Source organism: Coturnix japonica, unplaced genomic scaffold (genome assembly GCF_054131305.1).
Source record: "Coturnix japonica strain WE unplaced genomic scaffold, WE-NBRP24 Scf040, whole genome shotgun sequence".
Taxonomy (NCBI): Eukaryota; Metazoa; Chordata; class Aves; order Galliformes; family Phasianidae; genus Coturnix; species Coturnix japonica.
The window spans coordinates 1,156,034-1,174,883 of record NW_028188943.1 but is presented as its reverse complement, the minus strand read 5'-3'; the positions used below and the strand labels follow the sequence as shown (position 1 = coordinate 1,174,883).

Below are 18,850 nucleotides of genomic sequence, written 5' to 3'. Positions count from 1 at the left end.
AAGGGGGTACGACTTATTTGGGGCTTGGCTTGTGCTTACCGTGCTCTATAGAACACTGTTCCGAAAAGAGAGAGTTTCCGAGCTGAGGTTCAAGCCAAAAAGGGGAATCCCCAAGTCAATTTTGATCAGTCACAGGAGGCACCAGTAACAATATCAGTTGCCCTTGTGGAAGGCAAGAAATGGAAATGGATGTCCTCACGTCTAGAACGGAAAAAAAAAGTGGAGGAGGAGGCAACAGAAGATCCAGCTGACAGGTCTGGATCAGCACCGAGAAAGGAAAAAGGAAAAGTTAAGAGGCATGAAGAAGAGAGTGATGAGGAGGAAATCTCTATTACTATTTGTCAACCCCTGAAGATGACTGAAATCCAAGGCGTAAGAAAGGAGTTCACATGGCACCAGAATGAATCTCTTGTTGTAGTTTGTTGTGACGTGTCAGGCCCTTCTCCATATTCTGGAAGAATCTTAGTGACGTGTAATACAGTGGGTGTAGACAAAAAGGCGTAGGTTATATAAGGATGAGTCTGTTTCAATAAATCGCCATTTTGCCACTTCATCTCCTTGGTGTCACTTGGTAATTGGCCTAGCTGCTGCTTCAGTTGAAGTTGAGAGATCGTAAAGCCATTAACGATCATAAAGCCTTCACGTGTATCATCAAAAAACTCAGCTATTAGACACAAGCGCTTTCCATCTCGAGCAAGGAACAACAGTAAATTGCACTGCGTGTTTCCTTGTGGCGTTACCTACGTGACCACAGAGAAGACATGAGGAAGTGGCATGACCAGCCTACTCCTGTACTATGAGCACAGGTGAGAGAACTACAAAACAGATCAACCACGAGTGCAGCTGCTTCAGTTATCACAGGTAACCAATAGAGGGGCCCTGCCCTCAGTCAAGGGAGTGGAAGGGATAATAGAGTTTATTGGACTGTGTGGATTCGATGCCCTGGCACATCAGAACCACAGGAATATAAGGCGCTGGTGGATACCGGTGCACAGTGCACCCTAATGCCCTCCAGTCATGAAGGGACAGAATCAATCCATATTTCTGGAGTGACTGGGGGCTCTCAAGAATTGACTGTGTTGGAGGCTGAAATAAGCCTCACTGGCAAAGACTGGCAAAAACATCCTATGTGACTGGCCCAGAGGCTCTAATCATACTTGGTATTGACTAGCTCAGAAAGGGGCATTTCAAGGATCCTAAGGGGTATCAATGGGCCTTTGGAATAGCTTCTGTAGATATGAACAACATTAAGCAGCTGTCTGTTTTGCCTGGCCTGTCAGAGGACCCGTCTGTTGTGGGGCTGCTATGAGTAAAAGAGCAGCAGGTACCGATTGCTACAAAGACAGTGCACAGACGGCAGTACTGCACCAACAGGATTCCTTGCTTCCCATTCATAACTTGATTCGCCAGCTGTAGAATCAGGAAGCAATCAGTAAAACTCACTCCCCTTTTAACAGCATCATATGGCCAGTGCATAAAGCCAGTGGGGAATGGAGGCTGATAGTGGACTACCGTGGCCTGAATGAGGTCACACCCCCATTGAGCGCTGCTGTGCCGGACATGTTGGAACTCCAGTACGAGCTGGAGTCAAAAGCAGCCAAATGCTATGCCACCATTGACATTGCCAATGCCTTCTTCTCTATTCCTTTGGCTGCAGAATGTAGGCCACAGTTTGCCTTCACCTGGAGGGGCATTCAGTATACTTGGAACCGTTTGCCCCAGGGGTGGAAACACAGCCCAACCATTTGCCATGGGTTGGTCCAAACTGGATCGGAACAGGGTGGTGCTCCTGAACACCTGCAGTACATTGATGACATTGTTGTGTGGGGTGATACAGCAGAGGAAGTTTTCACAAAAGGAGAGCAGATAATCCAGATTCTTCTACAAGCCGTTTTTGCTGTTAAGCGAAGCAAAGTAAAAGGGCCTGCCCAGGAAATTCAGTTCCTAGGTATGAAGTGGCAGGATGGACGTTGTCACATCCCAACAGATGTGATCGACAAAATCACTGCCATGTCTCCACCAACTAGCAAGAAAGAGACACAATCTTTCCTGGGTGCAGTGGGCTTTTGGAGGATGCACATTCCAAACTACAGCCTCATTGTAAGGCCCTTTATCAGGTGACGCAGAAGAAGAATGATTTTGCATGGGGCCCTGAGCAGCAGCAGTCTTTTGAACAGATTAAACAAGAGATAGCCCGTGCTGTAGCCCCGGGGCCAGTACGGACTGGATAGGATGTAAAGAACATCCTCTATACTGCTGCTGGAGAGAAAGGCCCCACTTGGAGTCTGTGGCAAAGAGCCTCAGGAGAGACCCGAGGCCGACCCCTGGGATTTTGGTGTTGAGCGTACATGGGATCCAAGGAGGGCAACACTCCAACTGAGAAGGAGATCTTAGCTGCCTATAAGGGGGTTTGGGCTGCTTCTGAAATAGTCAGTACTGAGATGCAGCTCCTTCTGGCACCTGGACTGCTGGAGCTGAACTGGATGTCCAAAGGAAAGGTTCCCTTCACCAATCATGCTACAGATGACACTCGGAACAAGTGGATTGTTCTGATTGCACAACGAGCGCGGATAGAGAACCTCAGTCATCCAGGAATCTTAGAGATGATCATGGAGGGACCTGAAGGTGAAAAATTAAGCACATCACCAGCAAAAGAGGTGTCACATGCCAAAGAGGCCCCACCATACAACGAAGTATGAAATACATATACACCAGAACACATACACCAGAAAATGAAAAGAAATATGCCCTGTTCACCGATGAATCATGTCGTATTGTAGGGAAGCTTTGCAAATGGAAAGCTGCTGTATGCAGCCTTACACGACAGGTTGCAGAGGCCACTGAAGGTAAAGGAGAATCAAGTCAGTTTGCAGAGGTAAAGGCTGTCCAGCTGGCCTTAGATGTTGCTGTATAGGAGAGGTGGCCAATGCTTTATATTTATACTAATTCATGGATGTTCACGAATGTGTTATGGGGGTGGTTGCAGCAGTGGGAACAAAATAACTGGCAGCAAAGGGGTAAATATATTTGGGCTGCTGAACTATGGAAGGACATTGCTGCCCAAACAAAGAATATGGTTATAAATGTGCATCATGTAGATGCCCATGTACCCAAGAGTTGGGCTACTGAAGAACAGCAGAATAACAATCAGGTAGATTGATCTGCCAGAATTAAGGTGGCTCAAATAGACTTGGACTGGCAGAACAAGGGAGAGCTATTTCTAGCTCGATGAGACCCATGAGACCTCGGGTCATCAAGGAAGAGAAGCGACATATAAGTGGGCCAGAGACTGAGGGGTGGACTTAACTATGGACGCTATAGCGCAGATTATTCATGACTGTGAAACATGTGCCATAATTAAACAAGCCAAGAGGATGAAACCTCTCTGGGGGGAAGGGAGATGGCAGAAGTATAGATATGGGGACGTATGGCAGGTTGATTATATCACCTTGCCAAGATCTCGCAATGGTAAGTGTTATGAGCTTACCACAGTGGAGGCAACCACTGGGTGGCTCAAAACATACGCAGTACCTCATGCTACCATCCAAAACACCATCCTGGGTCTGGAAAGGCAAATTGTGTGGTGACATGTCACCCCAGAAAGAATTCAGTTTGATAATGAGACTCATTTCAAAAATTCACTTCTGGATACCTCGGCCAGAGAACTTGGCATTGAGTGGATTTATCATGTCCCCTATCACGCACTAGCCTCTGGTAAGATTGAATGCTACAACGGGTTGTTAAAAACCATATTGAAAGCAAAGGGAGGCTGAATATTTAAGAATTAAGAATGTGGCTAGTTAACACAAGTGGATTGGTCAGTAGAGATGGTGCTACCCAATCCAGCTCCCTACATACTGTTGAGGGAGGTAAGGTCCCTGCAATGCATGTAAAGAACATGTTGGGAAAAGCTGTTTGGGTCCTTCCAGCCTCTGGAAAGGGCAAAGCTCTCCTTAGAACCATTTTTACCCAGGGTGCACTTGGTGAGTGATGCAGAAAATGGGGATGTTCAGTATGTACCACAAGGGAATGTGATGTTGTGTAGCAGTTGGGATGGCGTTTGGGTCAGGGTTAGGGTTGTGAATCATGCACAACTTAAGGCTCAGGACCAATCAGTGCGGTTGGGGTCGGGGGGAGCAGAATTAAGGCTCACCCTGCGCCCCTCCCGCTCACACCCCCCCCCCCCCCCCCCTCCCGGTCAATGCCGTATTCAGCTCCTCGGGGGGGGCGGGGGTGTGTCTCCGTCTCCTCTTTGCCCCCCCTTCCTTTACCCGTAGCGGCTCAATTGCGACCATTGCCCGTCCCCCCCCCACCCTCCCACCCTTGGGACGCCTCCAGGTGACGCTGCATGTTCGACGCCATGTGGGAAACGCTGGGGGGGGGACCCGAAAGCCGGTTGGTGTGGAAAGGGGCTCGACCCCCTGCCGCCATCACCCCCTTCGTGTTGGATGAAGGGGACGGAGATGGGGGGTGGGTGGCGGCCGCCTCGTTGTCCCCCCGCGGTCTGGCCCTAATCTGGGGGAGGGAGGGGAGAGTGGACGTGCGGTGTCAGCGCTGGGGGGCTCTGGTCCCTTTGGGTTGCCTATTAAAGGGGGAGGCTTGAGGGCAGCACACGGGTGGTTCGGGAAGGTATCTATGGGTCTGGGTCGGTTCTGGGGGGGGGAAAGGAGGGGTGTTTCTCATGAGGTTTTCTCTGTAAATGGGAACGATGCAGATTGGAGTGTTGAGTTTTGTGTTCCGTAAGGATTTGGATGCGTGGTTCCGGTCTGGTTCTGCTGACCCGACTTCGTTTCGTTGTCGTAAAGAGAGCGGAGAGCTCTCTGCTGCCACCACGTGGCCAAAGCATGGAACTGCACCCTGGTGTCACCCCAAATTGAGCCCCCATTGCCACCCCAGCGATGTCGCCCCCTAAGGGATACCCCAACATAACTCCAACATAACCCCAACATGACCCCCCAGCGTCGCTCCCCAGCAACAAAAACATCCCTCCCTCCCTGATAGCAACCCCAGTGATACCCCAACATCGCTCCTAACATCGCTCCCCAACATTACTCCGTTATCCCAACAGCATCACACCAGTGTCACCCCAATGTCACCCCAACACCATCACCCCAGCGTCACCCCAACACAGCCCCAAAGTCACCACGTCACCCCAACACAGCCCCAATACCACCCCAATGTCACCCCAATGTCACCCCAACAGCATCACTCCCGACATCACCCCAGTGTCCTCCCAATGACTGACCCCCAGCTCACCACAGCCTCCCTTTGTGAATTATAGGGAGCAATAAGACCCTCACTACCCCATAGCAGATCAATCCATGCCCCCACTTGGTGTTATCTGATGGCTGTTTGCTGGCAGGCTGTTGCTTCATTCAACCACCACTGTCTGGGCCCATCCTCCAGTCAGTTCCTCACCCAGAACAGAGTGCACCAATGCATGCCAATGACCCCAGAAGTGCCCCCAAATGACCCCAAATGACCCGAAATCCCCCCAAGTGACCCTAAAATGATCCCGTAAGTGCCCCCAAATGGGCTGCAGCTTCCCCAGGAGAAACCCATGGTGGATGGTGTGGAAGGCTTTGCTGAAGTCAGTGCAGACCAACAGACACCAACAGCCTCAGCTGTCACCTCCCCCAGCACTCATGGATGGATCCCATCCGGCCCCATGGACTCGTGGTGCTCCAGGTGGAACAGCAGGACTCTGTTTCCTCTTGAATCGTGGGGGTTTGCTCTGCTCCCCATCCCAGACAGCCAAGTCAGAGAGCAGAGAACCCATCAAGAGCCTTTTTGTCCCCCATTTTCCCTTCACATCCCTTACCCACTGCAGCCTTCGCTTCCCTGAAGCTGCTCTCCCCATACACTGCTGGAAGGAACCTTAAAGCCACAACTACCAGCCCTGGGGCTCAGGGTTTGGTGACAGGGATGCCTCATTGGGCATTGGGGTGCATCTAAAAGGGCTTCAATCTTTGGTTCTTGGGTTCAGGCCTTTGAAAGGGGTTCACCCTTTGATTCCTTGGGGTTATACACTTTTCTGACCCATTTGGCATCAGAGTTCTGCTTTTAGTTGCCCTTTCTCCCCCGTTTTCCATCTCTATCCCCCTTCAGGGCTCCATAGCAGAGACACTTTGCTGCAGCCTTCATATATAAACTTCATATATAATCTTCATGTATGAACTTCATATAAAAGCAGAAGAGAAGCATGCAGACCAAGCAGCATCTGAGTGCAGAATGGATGCTGCCCATCCCATCTCTCTTCCTATCTACGTCTGCTCTCACTCTGTGCTTTTCAAGGGGGGAATCTTTCCCCATCTCCAATGCAAAGGGTCCCAAACTCCAAAGTGAGGGGAATAATAGATATGGATTTTATTGAGGGCTTTCTTAACAACTAACAACAACCAATTGGGGGTAACATTGGCTAATGGGTTAATATGGGCTAATTACAATTAGAGGCCGTTCTTATAGGCCATGGCTGCTCTGATGAGCCATAGAATGAAAGACGACCAAGAGTAAAGACAGAAGAAAGGGAAGGAGGGACAGAGAGACAGCAAAGAGAGGCGGTTCAGTGCTGGTAGATCCATTCACATCCTGCTGTTGGGTGCGGATCTTCAGTCTGATGGGCCATCAGAGGTTTGTTGTTTGACAGCGACTCCCGATGACAGTCCAGACTGATTTCCAACAAGTCCAACGTGGTGGCACTCAGCCACCTGCCAGCACTGCCCCACTGCTGTGCCTGGGGGCAGGAGCACAGGAGAGGCCCCTTCCATGGGAACCGTGAAAGTCTTGGGAAGCTGAGTTTCTAGATGTATATCCATGGAGCATCTGCAGTGTGCACAGCAGGAAAAGACGGATCAAAGCCTTGCTGTGGTGATGCCCCTGTGTCTGCACTGGCTTGTGGCATCACCTTCCTCCTGAAGATACCATCTTCCTGATGAGAAGCAGTTACTTACAGCCCTACTCTCTTACCTCCTTTCTAAAGGGACTGACACAGAGCCTGCTCACAGGGATGCATTTCAGCAAGACATCTGTCGCACACTGCCCATCCTTCTGGGAGAAAGAGAGGCCTCGCAAGCAGCTGGCACTCCAGGTAAGGGCCGCCGGTAGAGCTCCGTGGCTGTGGTTAGAGGTTGCTCCCCTCCCACTGCACCCAGTTCCCAGGGACTTAGGAACTTTGTCCTTTTGGGAAAAAGGCCACCAAAACCAAATTCAGCAGAGATGGGATGGAATAGAACCCTTCAACGTACCTCCCTCCCACAGTCCCTGCATTCCGGAGCTTGCTGTGCCTCCCTTGAGGCTCCAGGCACACCAGCAACCTGGAGCGGGGTCCCTCCTGCAAACTGAGGTCCAGAGAGATGCACTGACTCACAGATGGCGCAATGGCATAGAGGGAGCCTCCTCGTCCTTCTGCCTCCTCTGTGCCTGCACCATGCCCAGACTTTGCCTTTCTCTCATTCTTCACAGTGCTGTCCAATCCCGGGGAAGCCCACCACAACTGGGTCTATCGTTTTCTGAGGAATCCAGGTAAGCAGTGATCTGGCAGGAGTTTATAAGCAGGAGAAACATCCTGAAAACCAGGAGCGTGCAAGTTGTGCCCATGCTGGGGGGAAGGAAAAGGGGAGAAACAGGTTCAGGTGCTGCTGAGGGGCCCTGACTCTGCCCCTGAGGAGTGGGGTCTGAGTGGGAGGGGAGAGCTCAGGGCAGCACTCCCTGCACAACACGACAGTGGTTCTTGTCCACATCACTCTTAGCAGCAACTGATTAAACAGATGCACACACTCTCCTTCTGCTCTAATGAGTTTTGTTTAGTCAGACGACGTGTCCCAAAGGGTCACAGTGTACCGGCCTGCGGCAGCACTACCCAGCCTCACAAGGCAAGGGTAGGTGAGTGCAAAAGAAATGTTAGAGCATGATGCAGAAGAAGGAGCAAATCTGGCAGAGCCAGAGCGTACCCAAAGCTGAGAGGCAAATTAGAGGCTCCAGAGTGCCTCGATGCGCGGTGCCTTTGGGAGTTCCCTTTGCATCCTCTGGAATCGGGGAAGCATTGCAGCCTGAGGATTTTCACTTGTTCCAGGAGGCCAACAAAATGGAAAAGAATTGTGTAGCAATGTCAGACCTCCTTGAGATTTCCATTAGGGCACGAGACAAAGCAATGACCATGTTGTTCCTCCAGGTGTGCCTGGTACAGGGCGTGCAAACACCGAGCAAGTTAAAGTCGGTTGGAAGTTCTACCTGATACTTGCTGGAGCTTCCTTGGTTTCCCTATTGCTGGGGATGCTTCTGTGCTGGCTTCTTATTTACTGGTACAGGAACAGAAAGTGAGTTGTTGACCCCCATCCCCATCCTGCCCAACTCTTTTCTGTAGGGCTGCTGTGGGCCAGGAGGCGTTTCTAGTTAAAGCAGCGTAAAGAGACCAGTTAATTGTTGGCTCACACGGTCTGTGATTGACGCAGTTAGATGTTGTCATTGGCTTCAGCCCATCCTTACTGCTGGGCCAGAGACAGGCTGGGAGCTGAGGGTGGCTCTTTGCCATGCGCTGTGAGAAAGCAGAGCAGGGGCTCTCCTGTGCCCTCAGCACGTTCCTCTCTTTGCAGGCGCCGCGCTGAAGCTAAAAAATGGGCTAAACAAGTCCAGGACAATACCAGCATCTACAGCTCACAGTCAAGCTTCCTAACTGGGGGTTTCTGACAAGCCCAGCAGCCCCCGGTCCCAACAGGCATCAATGCCTCCCCCCCTCCCCCCCAGGGCAGAAACAGGCATCTAAGAAAAGCAGCACTGAACTAAAAACACAAGACAATAACCTGTAACTGCTAGCTGGACCATTTTAGAAGAGGCCTCAGAGAGCACTTTGTACCTCACAAATAAAGATCATCTTAAAACATCTTAAAGCAATACTTGAGAGAGTGTGAATCACATTCACTTTCTCACACTTTCACCTCCCCAGTTACGCTGTGGATGAATCACTCAGGCAAATAAACGTACACCAGTCTGTACGTGGTGAAATGCTGCCTGGGAAACACATGCAGTACCAAAAGTAACAGAGAGCATGGGATAGATTAAGTAGTTCCACTTCAGACAAAAGGGTCTGTCCCCCCCCCGATGGGCAAATGAAAGAGCCTTTATTTGAGAAACAGGCTCTATAGGAAAAGATATCAGAAGGAATGAACCCTGGGTGTAGTGCAAGAAAAGAGAAATTCATTTTGTCAACAGCAAAACTGCGGAAACATGGGTACCATGAAAACAGGCCAGGAAGCCTCTCAGGGAAGGAGGTTTCTAGTGGGACGTGGGGTTAAAGGGAAAAGAGGGGGTCACGCACTGTGGCATGGTCATGGTCAAGGACATGGACTGGGTAGCCTTCAACTCTTTTCCCTTCTCTGTCCAGAGAAGGAAAAAGCAAAGCAAACCTCAAGCAAACTCCATGCACTTGATAAAGGAAGTGCTTCACCAAGGCAGCTACAACAGCATCTTCTTACTTCTAGCCCAGGATGTGCTTCTGGAGCTGGCACACTGCCTCTGCTCTGATGTGGGCTCTGGGCCTTTGCCACACTGCGCTCCACCTTCGCGTGTTTTTTGGCAGGCCACAGCTCTGCTTTTTGCTCCTTTTCCTCCACTCCCTTGCGCTTTCTTGCAGCCACCGTCCTGCAGAAGGAGTGGTTGTCAGCTGTGGGGGAAGGTCGTCCCCCTGTCCTGGGACCTGCAGTTCCAGGAAACCCTCCAGCCTGGAGAGCAGCTTTCACGTAGATCTTGCCATTTGGCTCAGCACCTCTCCCTGTTAGAACCAAGAAAGGGGAAGCTGCAAGATTTAATGAGTCCAGCACTACCTTCAATCTGCAAACTGGCACAGAATCACAGAATTAGAGGTGTTGGAAGGGACATCCAGAGATCATCGAGACCAACCTCCCTCATCAAGACCAAAGGCCCAACTGGGCCACGATACGGAGAAATCTCATCTCCAGTGTTGACTGCAATGGATCTTAGGCTCTTGGGTGAACTGTGAGCTCGATTTTCCAATCCTGGACAGGAAAGGTCACTGTCAACCCCTCCAACTGCAAGACCTCAAGCAACATGCAATGACAACAGTCGCAAGAAAGGACAGACAGCAAGCCTGACTAGAAAGACTGGACCCAGAACCCAGATGCCTGCTGTGTGTCTGTAGCTCTCTTCACAGCTGGGCCACACTCCACACCAGTGTCCTGCCTTCCTGCAAGGCCATGCTTCACTGCAAGCCTGTTTGCTTCAGCTTCTAGCAGAAAGGAAACAAGAAAGACGTGAAGAGCATCTCTTGGGAGGAAGATCTGAGCACAGCCAAACACAAACTTCTGCTCCTCAAACGTACTTTCTTCCATTCATTCCCATGGTGGGAATCCAGACTCCCTGCAAGTGAAAGAAAAATGAGGCGTGGAAGGGTTATGGGCTGGCTGGAGGAAGAGCTGGAGTTGATCCAGCGTAGGGACAGAGCTTAGGAGCCCTCTCCCAATGTTCAGAGACACAAGCCAGGGCACAGGAAAGGGCACAGGGCACAGGACTCGGAGAGTTTGGGGACTGAGACTTAGGAGAGAGTGAAGAAAGCTGAGGCAAGGGAAGCGCTGCTCAGCTGAGGAAGAAGGCCGAGATGGAAAGCAGAAAGCAACGATGAGGGCTTGAGCAAGAAGCCACAAAGGACAGCAGAACCACCTGCAACGCTTCCTCGGAGGTGGCACCAAAGTCAACGGTCAGTATGGTCCGGATTGCAGGCACGGCCGTGCTTTCCCTTTTGTGGACAATGGAGAGGAAGGAAGGAAGCTGGAAGGGAAGGGCTTGTGCTGCATTAGAAGAGGGTTTCACCTGTGCAGGACTTGATGTATGGCAAGAGCTGGAGACGCTGCATTCCTTCAGGGTGCTTCAGCTCGATCCCTGTTTCAACGTATTGATTATTAGCTGACCTTATAGCATGTCTTTAGTCATTGTTAGTATCTTACCTACTTAATTTTGTGTTGAAATGTATTTTAGTTGCATTTTGCATCTCTTCATTTCAAATAAAAGCGAACCAAACTTTTTAAAACTGGTGCTGCCTCTTTCAGTAGCTGCTCAAAATGTGCCTGGCTTGGGCTGGCCATCGTAGGGCGATGAAGCGGTCGGCTTCAGGTCCCTCCATGGAAATGCAGCTGCTTTTCCCCCGTTTCCCTGTTGGTGTTCTGCACCTGTGGCCTTTCAGCCCAACTGGAACTGCTAGCAACAGACTGTGAGCATCGCCTTGCTCTGCGAGGACTTTCCCCCCTTACAGCACGCAGCCTCTGTGAGAGCAGTGGAGCAGCAGCTGTCTGCGCTATGGCTGCTGAACTGCATTTCTCACCACCTGAGATCCCTGAGCCCACGATATTGGAGAACATGCTGCGCTACAGACTCTTGTTTGGAGCCCTTTTCCAGCTCCTGTGTGTGCTGGCCATCATCCTGCCAGCTTTCAAGTCCCCAAAGGCAGTAAGTAGCGCTGTGTGAGATTGATAGGAATGCTCAGGCAGTCGGCTGGGAGGGAACTGTCTGTAGCTGTTGCCTACGGCAGTGTGCCCCGGCACTGCTGAGAGTGCCGCACTTTGGTTCTGTCCTTCCTTCCGCACGCCAGCAGCCTTGAGGTGCCAGCTCATCCTATCCTGCAGCTGCTGCTGCGCCCTATGAGCTGCCAGGCAGAGGGTCCACCCTCCCAGCATGGACCGCCTTGCTAGAGAGGACTTTAGGCTCTGGTTTGCATGGGTTTTTTGGGAACTTGACAGATGTGGAGTTTCTAATGTGCCCTGAGGTCAGGAAGGCGATTTCCAGTGCTGGCCCCCAAAGCTGCTCGGTCAGGTGACTGTCAGCCAGTTGTTAGAAAGTTCCCTGACTGTTTCCCAATTGCTTCTTGCAGGACTCAGAGGGTTTTGAGTCTAAGACGTGGGAGATGGTGAAGAAACTCAAGGCAAGTGCTGCTCAGCTGAGAAGCAAGAAGGAAAGCAAAAAGAAACAATAAGGGCTTGAGCAGGAAGGCACAAAGGACAGCAGAATCACCTGGAATGCTTCCTCAGAGGTGCACCAAAGGACACACACTGCGTGGTCTGGTTTTCAGGCCTGGCCGTGCTTTCCCTTTCATGGACTGCGGAGAGGAACTAAGGAAGCTTTGTCTTTAGTCATTACCAGTATCCCAACTATTTGATTTCATATTGAAATGTATTTTTGATGCATTTAGCATCTCTCTATTGCAAATAAAAGCGAAACAAACATTTGAATGGTGGTGCTGCCTCTTTCATTAGCTGCTCAAAATGTGCCTGGCTCAGGCTGGCAATCTCAGGGTCCTGATGTGGTTGGCTTCACGTCCCTCCTGGAAATGGAGCTGCTTGTCCCACGTTTCCGTGTTGGTGTTCCCAACTGGTGGCCTTTCAGCCCATCTGGAACTGCTGGCGATGAACTGTGAGCATCCCTTGTTCTCCGAGGGCTGAGAGAAACAAAAGCAGCGTGGGAGGAAGAAAGGTGTCCCTGCGCCTTGAGCTTGTCTCTATTCTGTACTTCTGTAGATACTGTATATCTAGAGCTTGTTCTTTGAGAATGATGACTGCTTTGTTTGATGTGTGGTTTCTGGCCCTCATTCGTCCTATTAATGCGATAGAACTGACAAACTTGTTTGTGTTTAGGTTGTTTGTATGCTCTATTTCTTATTTTCTCCGTATATGCACTGTCCCCATGATTTCCTGTGCATGTGATGAATTCACATGACAATAAACAAAAGAGACACTCTCCATTTCTTAGGAATGATGCTTAGGTTCAGGTACAGATGAGCTTCTTAGTTTTAGAGGCTTCAGGCTTTGGAGACTACCTTGGTTTGAACAGCAGAAGGCATCAGTGTTCACTTCTCAGCAGCACCAATCTACAAACCTGAGTAATAGCTGCTTGTTGCTCTGTTTCTGCAGATCCTTACAGCTCCCCATGCACTGATTACAGCCTTTGGAAAGGCAGCCAACTCACTTTCCTTGGGAAGCCACACAGATGTGAACCGTAATAGCCCATTGACTTTAGAGATGATTGAACAGGACTCTTTGATTAAAGGATACTGTCAGATGCGTGTCTGCCCCTCTATTATCTGGTGCTCTGTGTTGGAAGCTTGAAGCTAGCACATCTTGCTCTGCCGTTTTCTGTGTGTCCTTTTCCAGTTGGCAAGCTCTGACTGCTAGAACCCAAGATGCTAAAGCAATATTTAGACTCAAATGCATTTAATGAAAGGAGGCAATCTGTGTGTGTGCGCTTTCTCCAATGAGACTGGCACTGTTCCCTCGTGTCTTTACCAGATAACTAGACTTTATTTCCCATGGCTGAAATATGATCTGTCATCTGCCCTGAAGGAAACAAGCTTTATAGCTTAGGATTCCTTGTTAGTCCAGGTGAAGAGAGCTTTGCCTTCGGTGCCCTGCCTGGATTTTGGTCTTGGTGTAAAGGCTCTGACTGTGACATTCTGACTGCTGTTTTGAGGCTTACCTTTTGTCTCGCACGTGATAAGGATGAAAATTTAACAGAAATACCTTTTCAATGGTTCAATACATGCTGGTGATTCTGTGATATCTTTTTCTGGTGTGAGTAATTGTTGTTTAGTGTTGGTTTTTGTCCTGCTGTTAAAATGGGGGTGTTTTTTCTCTACAAAGCCTGATTTAAGCACTTAAGCTTATAACAACCTCTGTGGTAACAGGCTGTGTGTGGATTCACACTTATCCAGAAACACATGCAGAGGAAGCAGGGATGGTGCTGCTCAAGTCTTACTAAATGTAGGCTCAGCCTGATATAGATGCATTCCAGCGGAGATACCCAGCACTTACGTATTTTTGCTTTCACATAAATGCCCGAAATGAGCTGGGCATCAGCACGTTGTTAGAAAGCTCCCTGACTGTTTCCAAATTGATTCTTGTAGGACTTGGAGGGCTTTGAGTCTAAGACCTGGGAGATGGTGAAGAAACCCAAGGCAAGTGCTGCTCAGCTGAGCAAGAAAGCCAAGGAAAGCAAAAAGAAGCGATAAGGGCTTGAGCAGGAAGGCACAAAGGACAGCAGAATCGCCTGGAATGCTTCCTCAGAAGTGCACCAAAGGCAACGGACTGCGTGGTCTGTTTTTCAGGCATGGCTGTGCTTTCCCTTTCGTGGACTGCGGATTGGAACTAAGGAAGCTGGAAGGGAAGGGCTTCCAATGCATTAGCAGCAAAGAGGACTTCACCTATTTGGGACTTGATATATGGCAAGAGCTGAAGACACTGCATTCCTTTAGGGTCTGTCTCTTCAGGGCCAGGGATGTTCTAGTGTTAGCCTGAAATATGGCTAGAAGGGTCTGGAGAGAGGTGGTGTCGTAGCCACAGAGTCTCCGTAAGGCATCTGGAGCTTCCTGATGCCAGCTCACTGCTTGGTTTGTTTGATCACGAATGAGTCAACGGGAGGAGAACCTGATGTGTTAGGTGCCCCAGAGCTTACAGTGGCTTTGAAGAAAAGGGTTCTGTGGTGGGGCTGCAAGTCTGCCATCCTTTTGCATACACAGACTGCCATCCTCAATTGACAAATGCATTGTGAGCCCAGGTCCAGCAGCAGTGCTGTGCTGTGTCTGTTCTCTACCAGAAGACTAGCAGCACATTTGCTGGAACCATCAGTGTGAGAAGGACCGCGTTTGCTTCTCTCCCTTGCTGTTGGTGGATGAGTCAGGTGGGCAGCATGAGGAGAACAGAACAAAGCATGCGAGACAAAAGCACTCCGAAGTTGCTTGGAGATCTCAGGACAAAGAAACATGACAAAAATATCTCACACCAATTACATATAATCTTTGTTTCAAATTAAAACAAAAGTAACTTTTTAAAAGTCATTCTGCCTCTTTCTGTTTACTATGAAAGCTTCTTGAGCTCTGTAGAAACACAGGGACATCCATGGCCTGTTCACGAGAGTGACGCGTTTAGGGGAGGCCTTTCAGCTCCTTCGATCTGTGTGAGGGTGGTTGGCTCAAACTTTCAGGCATGCGTGTGTCCGTGCTTGACTTGGAAGCAGCAAAATGTCTGCCAGAACACCTCCACCTTCCTGGAAAGAGGAAACGGTGCAATGTCTTAATTAATTTGCCTCTCATGAGGGATGTTGGCTCCAAGAGCCCCCATGGAGGTAGCAAAATAAAGGCAGTGTTTGTTAATAGGATCGGGGGATTAGATGGGGATTCAGTCGATTGATAATGGGGATTTCTGTAGGCCCCATGGCAAGTGTAGCTGTAGCAGGGAGCTGCCTGGCAGCCACTTGGACTGCAGGAGGAGCGGTGAGCTGGGTGAGCTCTGGCTGGTGTTACTTGGTTCCCTCCCCAGAAGAGGAAAGGAAGGAAAGACTGTGCAGTAAGTCCTCAAATTCCCAGGCATCTATCTCAAGCAGTTTTTCTCTTCCATTTTTGACTGTTCAGGCAGGTCTCCCTCTCTGACCACATGCTGTCCCGTTCACAGTGCATCCTTGTGCTCCTCCAGTGCAAGCTGCATGATCCCTTGAGGCAGGCTCATAAGCAGCTCGTGACCCGAGTTCCAGTTCACATAGTTCAATTAAATCCCTATTAATCCTGCTCAGACCTAATTTTCTTTCATTCTCATACATGTGCTTCTCTCTGCTTTAGAGATGCTCTCTGCTGATGTTCCCCACTGGCAGCAGCGGAAGAGCCAAGGCTGTCTGTGAAAAGAACCAATACTTCCTTCTTGCTGCTCTGGAAGTTTTGAAGCCAAGATTCTTTCCCAGCCTGGTGTAAAAAACATGAAAAGAGCCCTTTGGTGCCTGGGTGCCAGGGAGGGTCAAGGCTCCGTGTGGTGATACTTAAGGAGAAAGCAATGAGGCTGTAGGAGGGGAGGAGCTGGTCGCTGCCTCTGTTCATGGAGGTAGTTCTTCCAGGAAGGTGTTCTGTTGCTCACAGTGTGTTCCTGCAGGGATCAAGATGACTGTATTGATTTTGTTTGCTTCTGAATCTCATGAAGCATTGGACTGACTGCAGCGAGGAAGTGGGATGATGAATGGAGAGTGCTGGAGTTTGGATCCTGGCTGCTTGTTTGGTGATGAGGTTGGCTGCCGGGTTTGGTGCTCTGAAAGGATCTGACCCTCCTCATCCTCAGACCAGAAGGGATGATTTGGCTGGGGCCGTCCCACAAGAGATACGGAAGCAAACCAGTGTTGGCTTTGGTGTGTCTGAAACTGCTGCTGACTGCAGGGCAAAGGTCCTGCTCTCCTCCAGAACCTGTAGCTTGTGGCTTTGAGCAGTTCTTCTAAGTTTATGGAGTGGTTTTGTGGCTTTTGTTAAGTGGATCAGAGCAGTCGCTGGTCAAAACGTCCCTTGTTTGGGCTGGCAATTACAGGGTGATGATCCTGTTGGTTTCACATCTCTTCCTTTAAATTCAGCTGCTTTTCCCATCTTTCATTCTTGGTCTTCCCAACTTCACCGCCCACCCCAGTCTGTCACCACACATCAGTGCTGTGCAGTCCCCACCTCTGGTGATGTTCACTTCCTTCCCCTCAGCTTGTGGGGTTTCACTTGGAGCCCGAAGGCCCTTGTGTGGCTCTGGAGCTTTCTGTACCCTGTGTGAAAAGCAGCTGGCTGAAGCCAAAGGCCCACAGACTGCAGCTGAAGCAGAGCCCAGTTGATTCCTGCACAGCCTGGGTCCAACCCACCTGCCAAACACAGAACCATGCTGCTGTGTGAGAGCCTCCAGGCCGGAGAGAAGGATCCCAGCATTAGTCCCCCCGCTTGGCAAACCTAAACCAGCCCTAAGCTCATAACCATGGGTTCCTGATGCTGGCCATGCTAATTGCTTGCTGTCACATCCACACTCTTTGCAAGTCTGCCAAGCTCAGTGATTGTAAAATGATAGAATTCCTGAGCTGGAGGGTCCCTGCGAGGACCACTGAGTCCAGCTCCTGGCTGCACGCTTCAATGGCTCCAGGTGGGGATGGCAAAAAGCTGCTTGAGTTCCTGAAAAGATCAGAGCAAAGGGCTCTGCTGCATCTGTCTGCCTGTTTTGCTGTTGCCTGGGCAGATTGCAGCTTGATGACATCCAACAGCAAAGCAGTTCTCCTTCAGCAGGTATCTTCTGAACTCACAAGCACCTCTGCACTGCAGAGCAGCCCTGTGTTTAACAAGGCTGTCCATCATTCACACTGCTTTCAGATCTGACATTCCTCTCCTAGCACCCAGGACCAATGCTTAGTCACTTCCCCGTGAGGAGGAATGACTTAGCATTAGGTAGTAAATGAGAACAGGATTCTTTCCTATGTTGCTCCCTTATAAGCTCAATAACCACATGCTGCACGTGGGTAACAAGAGCCAAACAGGAGCCGTTCCATCCCAGACTACACCTGCAGTTGTCTCCACAAGGTCCGTCTGAAGAGTCTCACAGCTGAAGGTCCTGGGACTGCTCTTCCTCTCTCCAAACACACGGTAGCTGAGGGAAGCTCCCTATTAGCTGAAGAGACCAATTTCAGGACCTTCACTGACTGGAGGAGCCACTGTGGGACACAGGTGTCCCCTCCCACTCACCCTCTCTCCACAGCCGACCATGGTGCAGCTCTTGAAAAGATGACGGAGCTGTCTAGATCAAACCCTAGCACTGACTACATAAACAAGTACATGGACTAGCTGCATGAAGAGCAAGCAGCAGACATTGCAACAGCAGGTCAAATGCAACCTCAAAGATTTACTAACGAAGAGTCAAAATGCTACATTTCCATGGGAAGCCTAAAACGGATCAACTCAGGTGTGACAGTGGCTCCCAAGGCGGTTCTGCTCCACACATTGCTGGTGCACTTGCTAAGACACCTCATCTTTGTCTTTGGACACTGGGAAAAGGGGAAAACATTTTGCTACTGGTATGTCATTCTTGGGAATGGGAAAGAAAGTGAGTGTGGGACTTGGGTCACATCACTGCAGCCTATGGAGAGCCCCTGGGGTGTGTAGCTGCCCTGCAGCACCGCACTGCCGCTCCACTGCTCCAACAACACCTACAGCAGCTGTGCACATAAAGATGGCAGACTACAGGGAGTGCCATGCAGGTGCTGCAGGGCTTCATCCCCTAAGCCTGCAGTATCAGCAGTGCCCAGCTGGCTTTGCTGCACAGCCTTATCACCTGAGACTCTGAAGACTTGGGGGAAAAGCTCAGCAGCTGCGCAGCTGCCGAGGTTCCATGTCATGCCCTGGCCTGCACACAGCCCGGCTCTCCCTGCTCTGCTCTCCCAGTGTTTCCCACAGCCCCTGTGCTGTGACCAACACGAGCGGGGCTCGGGCCCAACGCCCGCTCACATCCCCAGCAGGCAGAAATAGCACACGACAGAAACCCAGCCTACCTGCAACCCCCAGCAGCAGTTCAATCCTTCATTTCTACACTTGTGCTTCGTAACACCAAACCAATAACGACAGGACGAGCATCTCTTTGAGTCATTTTATAAAAGTATTTGACTTACAGAGATATTGTTACAGTTTCCTGAGTATTGGAAATTACAATACAAGGAAATTTCCACAATTAACTTCATACAGTATTTTACCATCCAGTGCTGCTGATCCCTGTTCATGTCCTTGTTCAATAGAGCAATACACAAACAGTGATGCTGGAAGAAAATGAAGACACCACAAGAATCAGGGGCTGGAGATACCAGCAGAACCAAGAGCTGAATTCACAGACAGAGCACAGCATGTCAGAATGATGCAAACAAGACAACTTTAACAGGCTTTTCTTTTTCAAGTTTTTTTTTTCTTTTTCTGGAATAGAAACACATTAAAATATCAGCTCCCGCTGCTTGATCAGATGAAGACATGACGCATTTACTGTGCAGCTTCATATAGGAACACCTGAGCTACCTGGAGCAATAAGGCTTTGTTAAT

At 50.0% G+C, this 18,850-nt stretch overlaps 1 protein-coding gene and 1 long non-coding RNA gene across 3 annotated transcripts; both read left to right on the top strand.

Annotated features, from left to right (window-relative positions):
- The first annotated feature begins 6,901 nt into the window (after window positions 1–6,901).
- On the top strand, window positions 6,902–8,889 carry LOC146752911 (uncharacterized). 2 transcript variants are annotated; one of them, XR_014940307.1, is made up of 3 exons: window positions 6,924–7,087; window positions 7,462–7,521; window positions 8,592–8,889. It is a non-coding gene; the product is annotated as an uncharacterized LOC146752911 (long non-coding RNA). The 2 variants fall into 2 exon arrangements; XR_014940306.1 differs by lacking the exon at window positions 8,592–8,889 and having other exon boundaries at window positions 6,902–7,087; window positions 7,462–7,780.
- Window positions 8,890–11,251: 2,362 nt separating this feature from the next.
- On the top strand, window positions 11,252–12,233 carry LOC146752910 (protein MANBAL-like). Its single transcript, XM_085531124.1, has 2 exons — window positions 11,252–11,454; window positions 11,876–12,233. Exons 1-2 carry the CDS (start codon window positions 11,305–11,307, stop codon window positions 11,975–11,977), a joined length of 252 nt encoding a protein of 83 aa, XP_085387250.1. The 5' UTR covers window positions 11,252–11,304; the 3' UTR covers window positions 11,978–12,233.
- Window positions 12,234–18,850: the final 6,617 nt, after the last annotated feature.

Coding starts and splice junctions, on each gene's coding strand:
- LOC146752910 (XM_085531124.1), top strand. CDS start 11,305: ATGGCTGCTGAACTGCATTTCTCACCACCTGAGATCCCTGAGCCCACG. Junction 11,455..11,875: donor CTTTCAAGTCCCCAAAGGCA/GTAAGTAGCGCT, acceptor TGCTTCTTGCAG/GACTCAGAGGGTTTTGAGTC.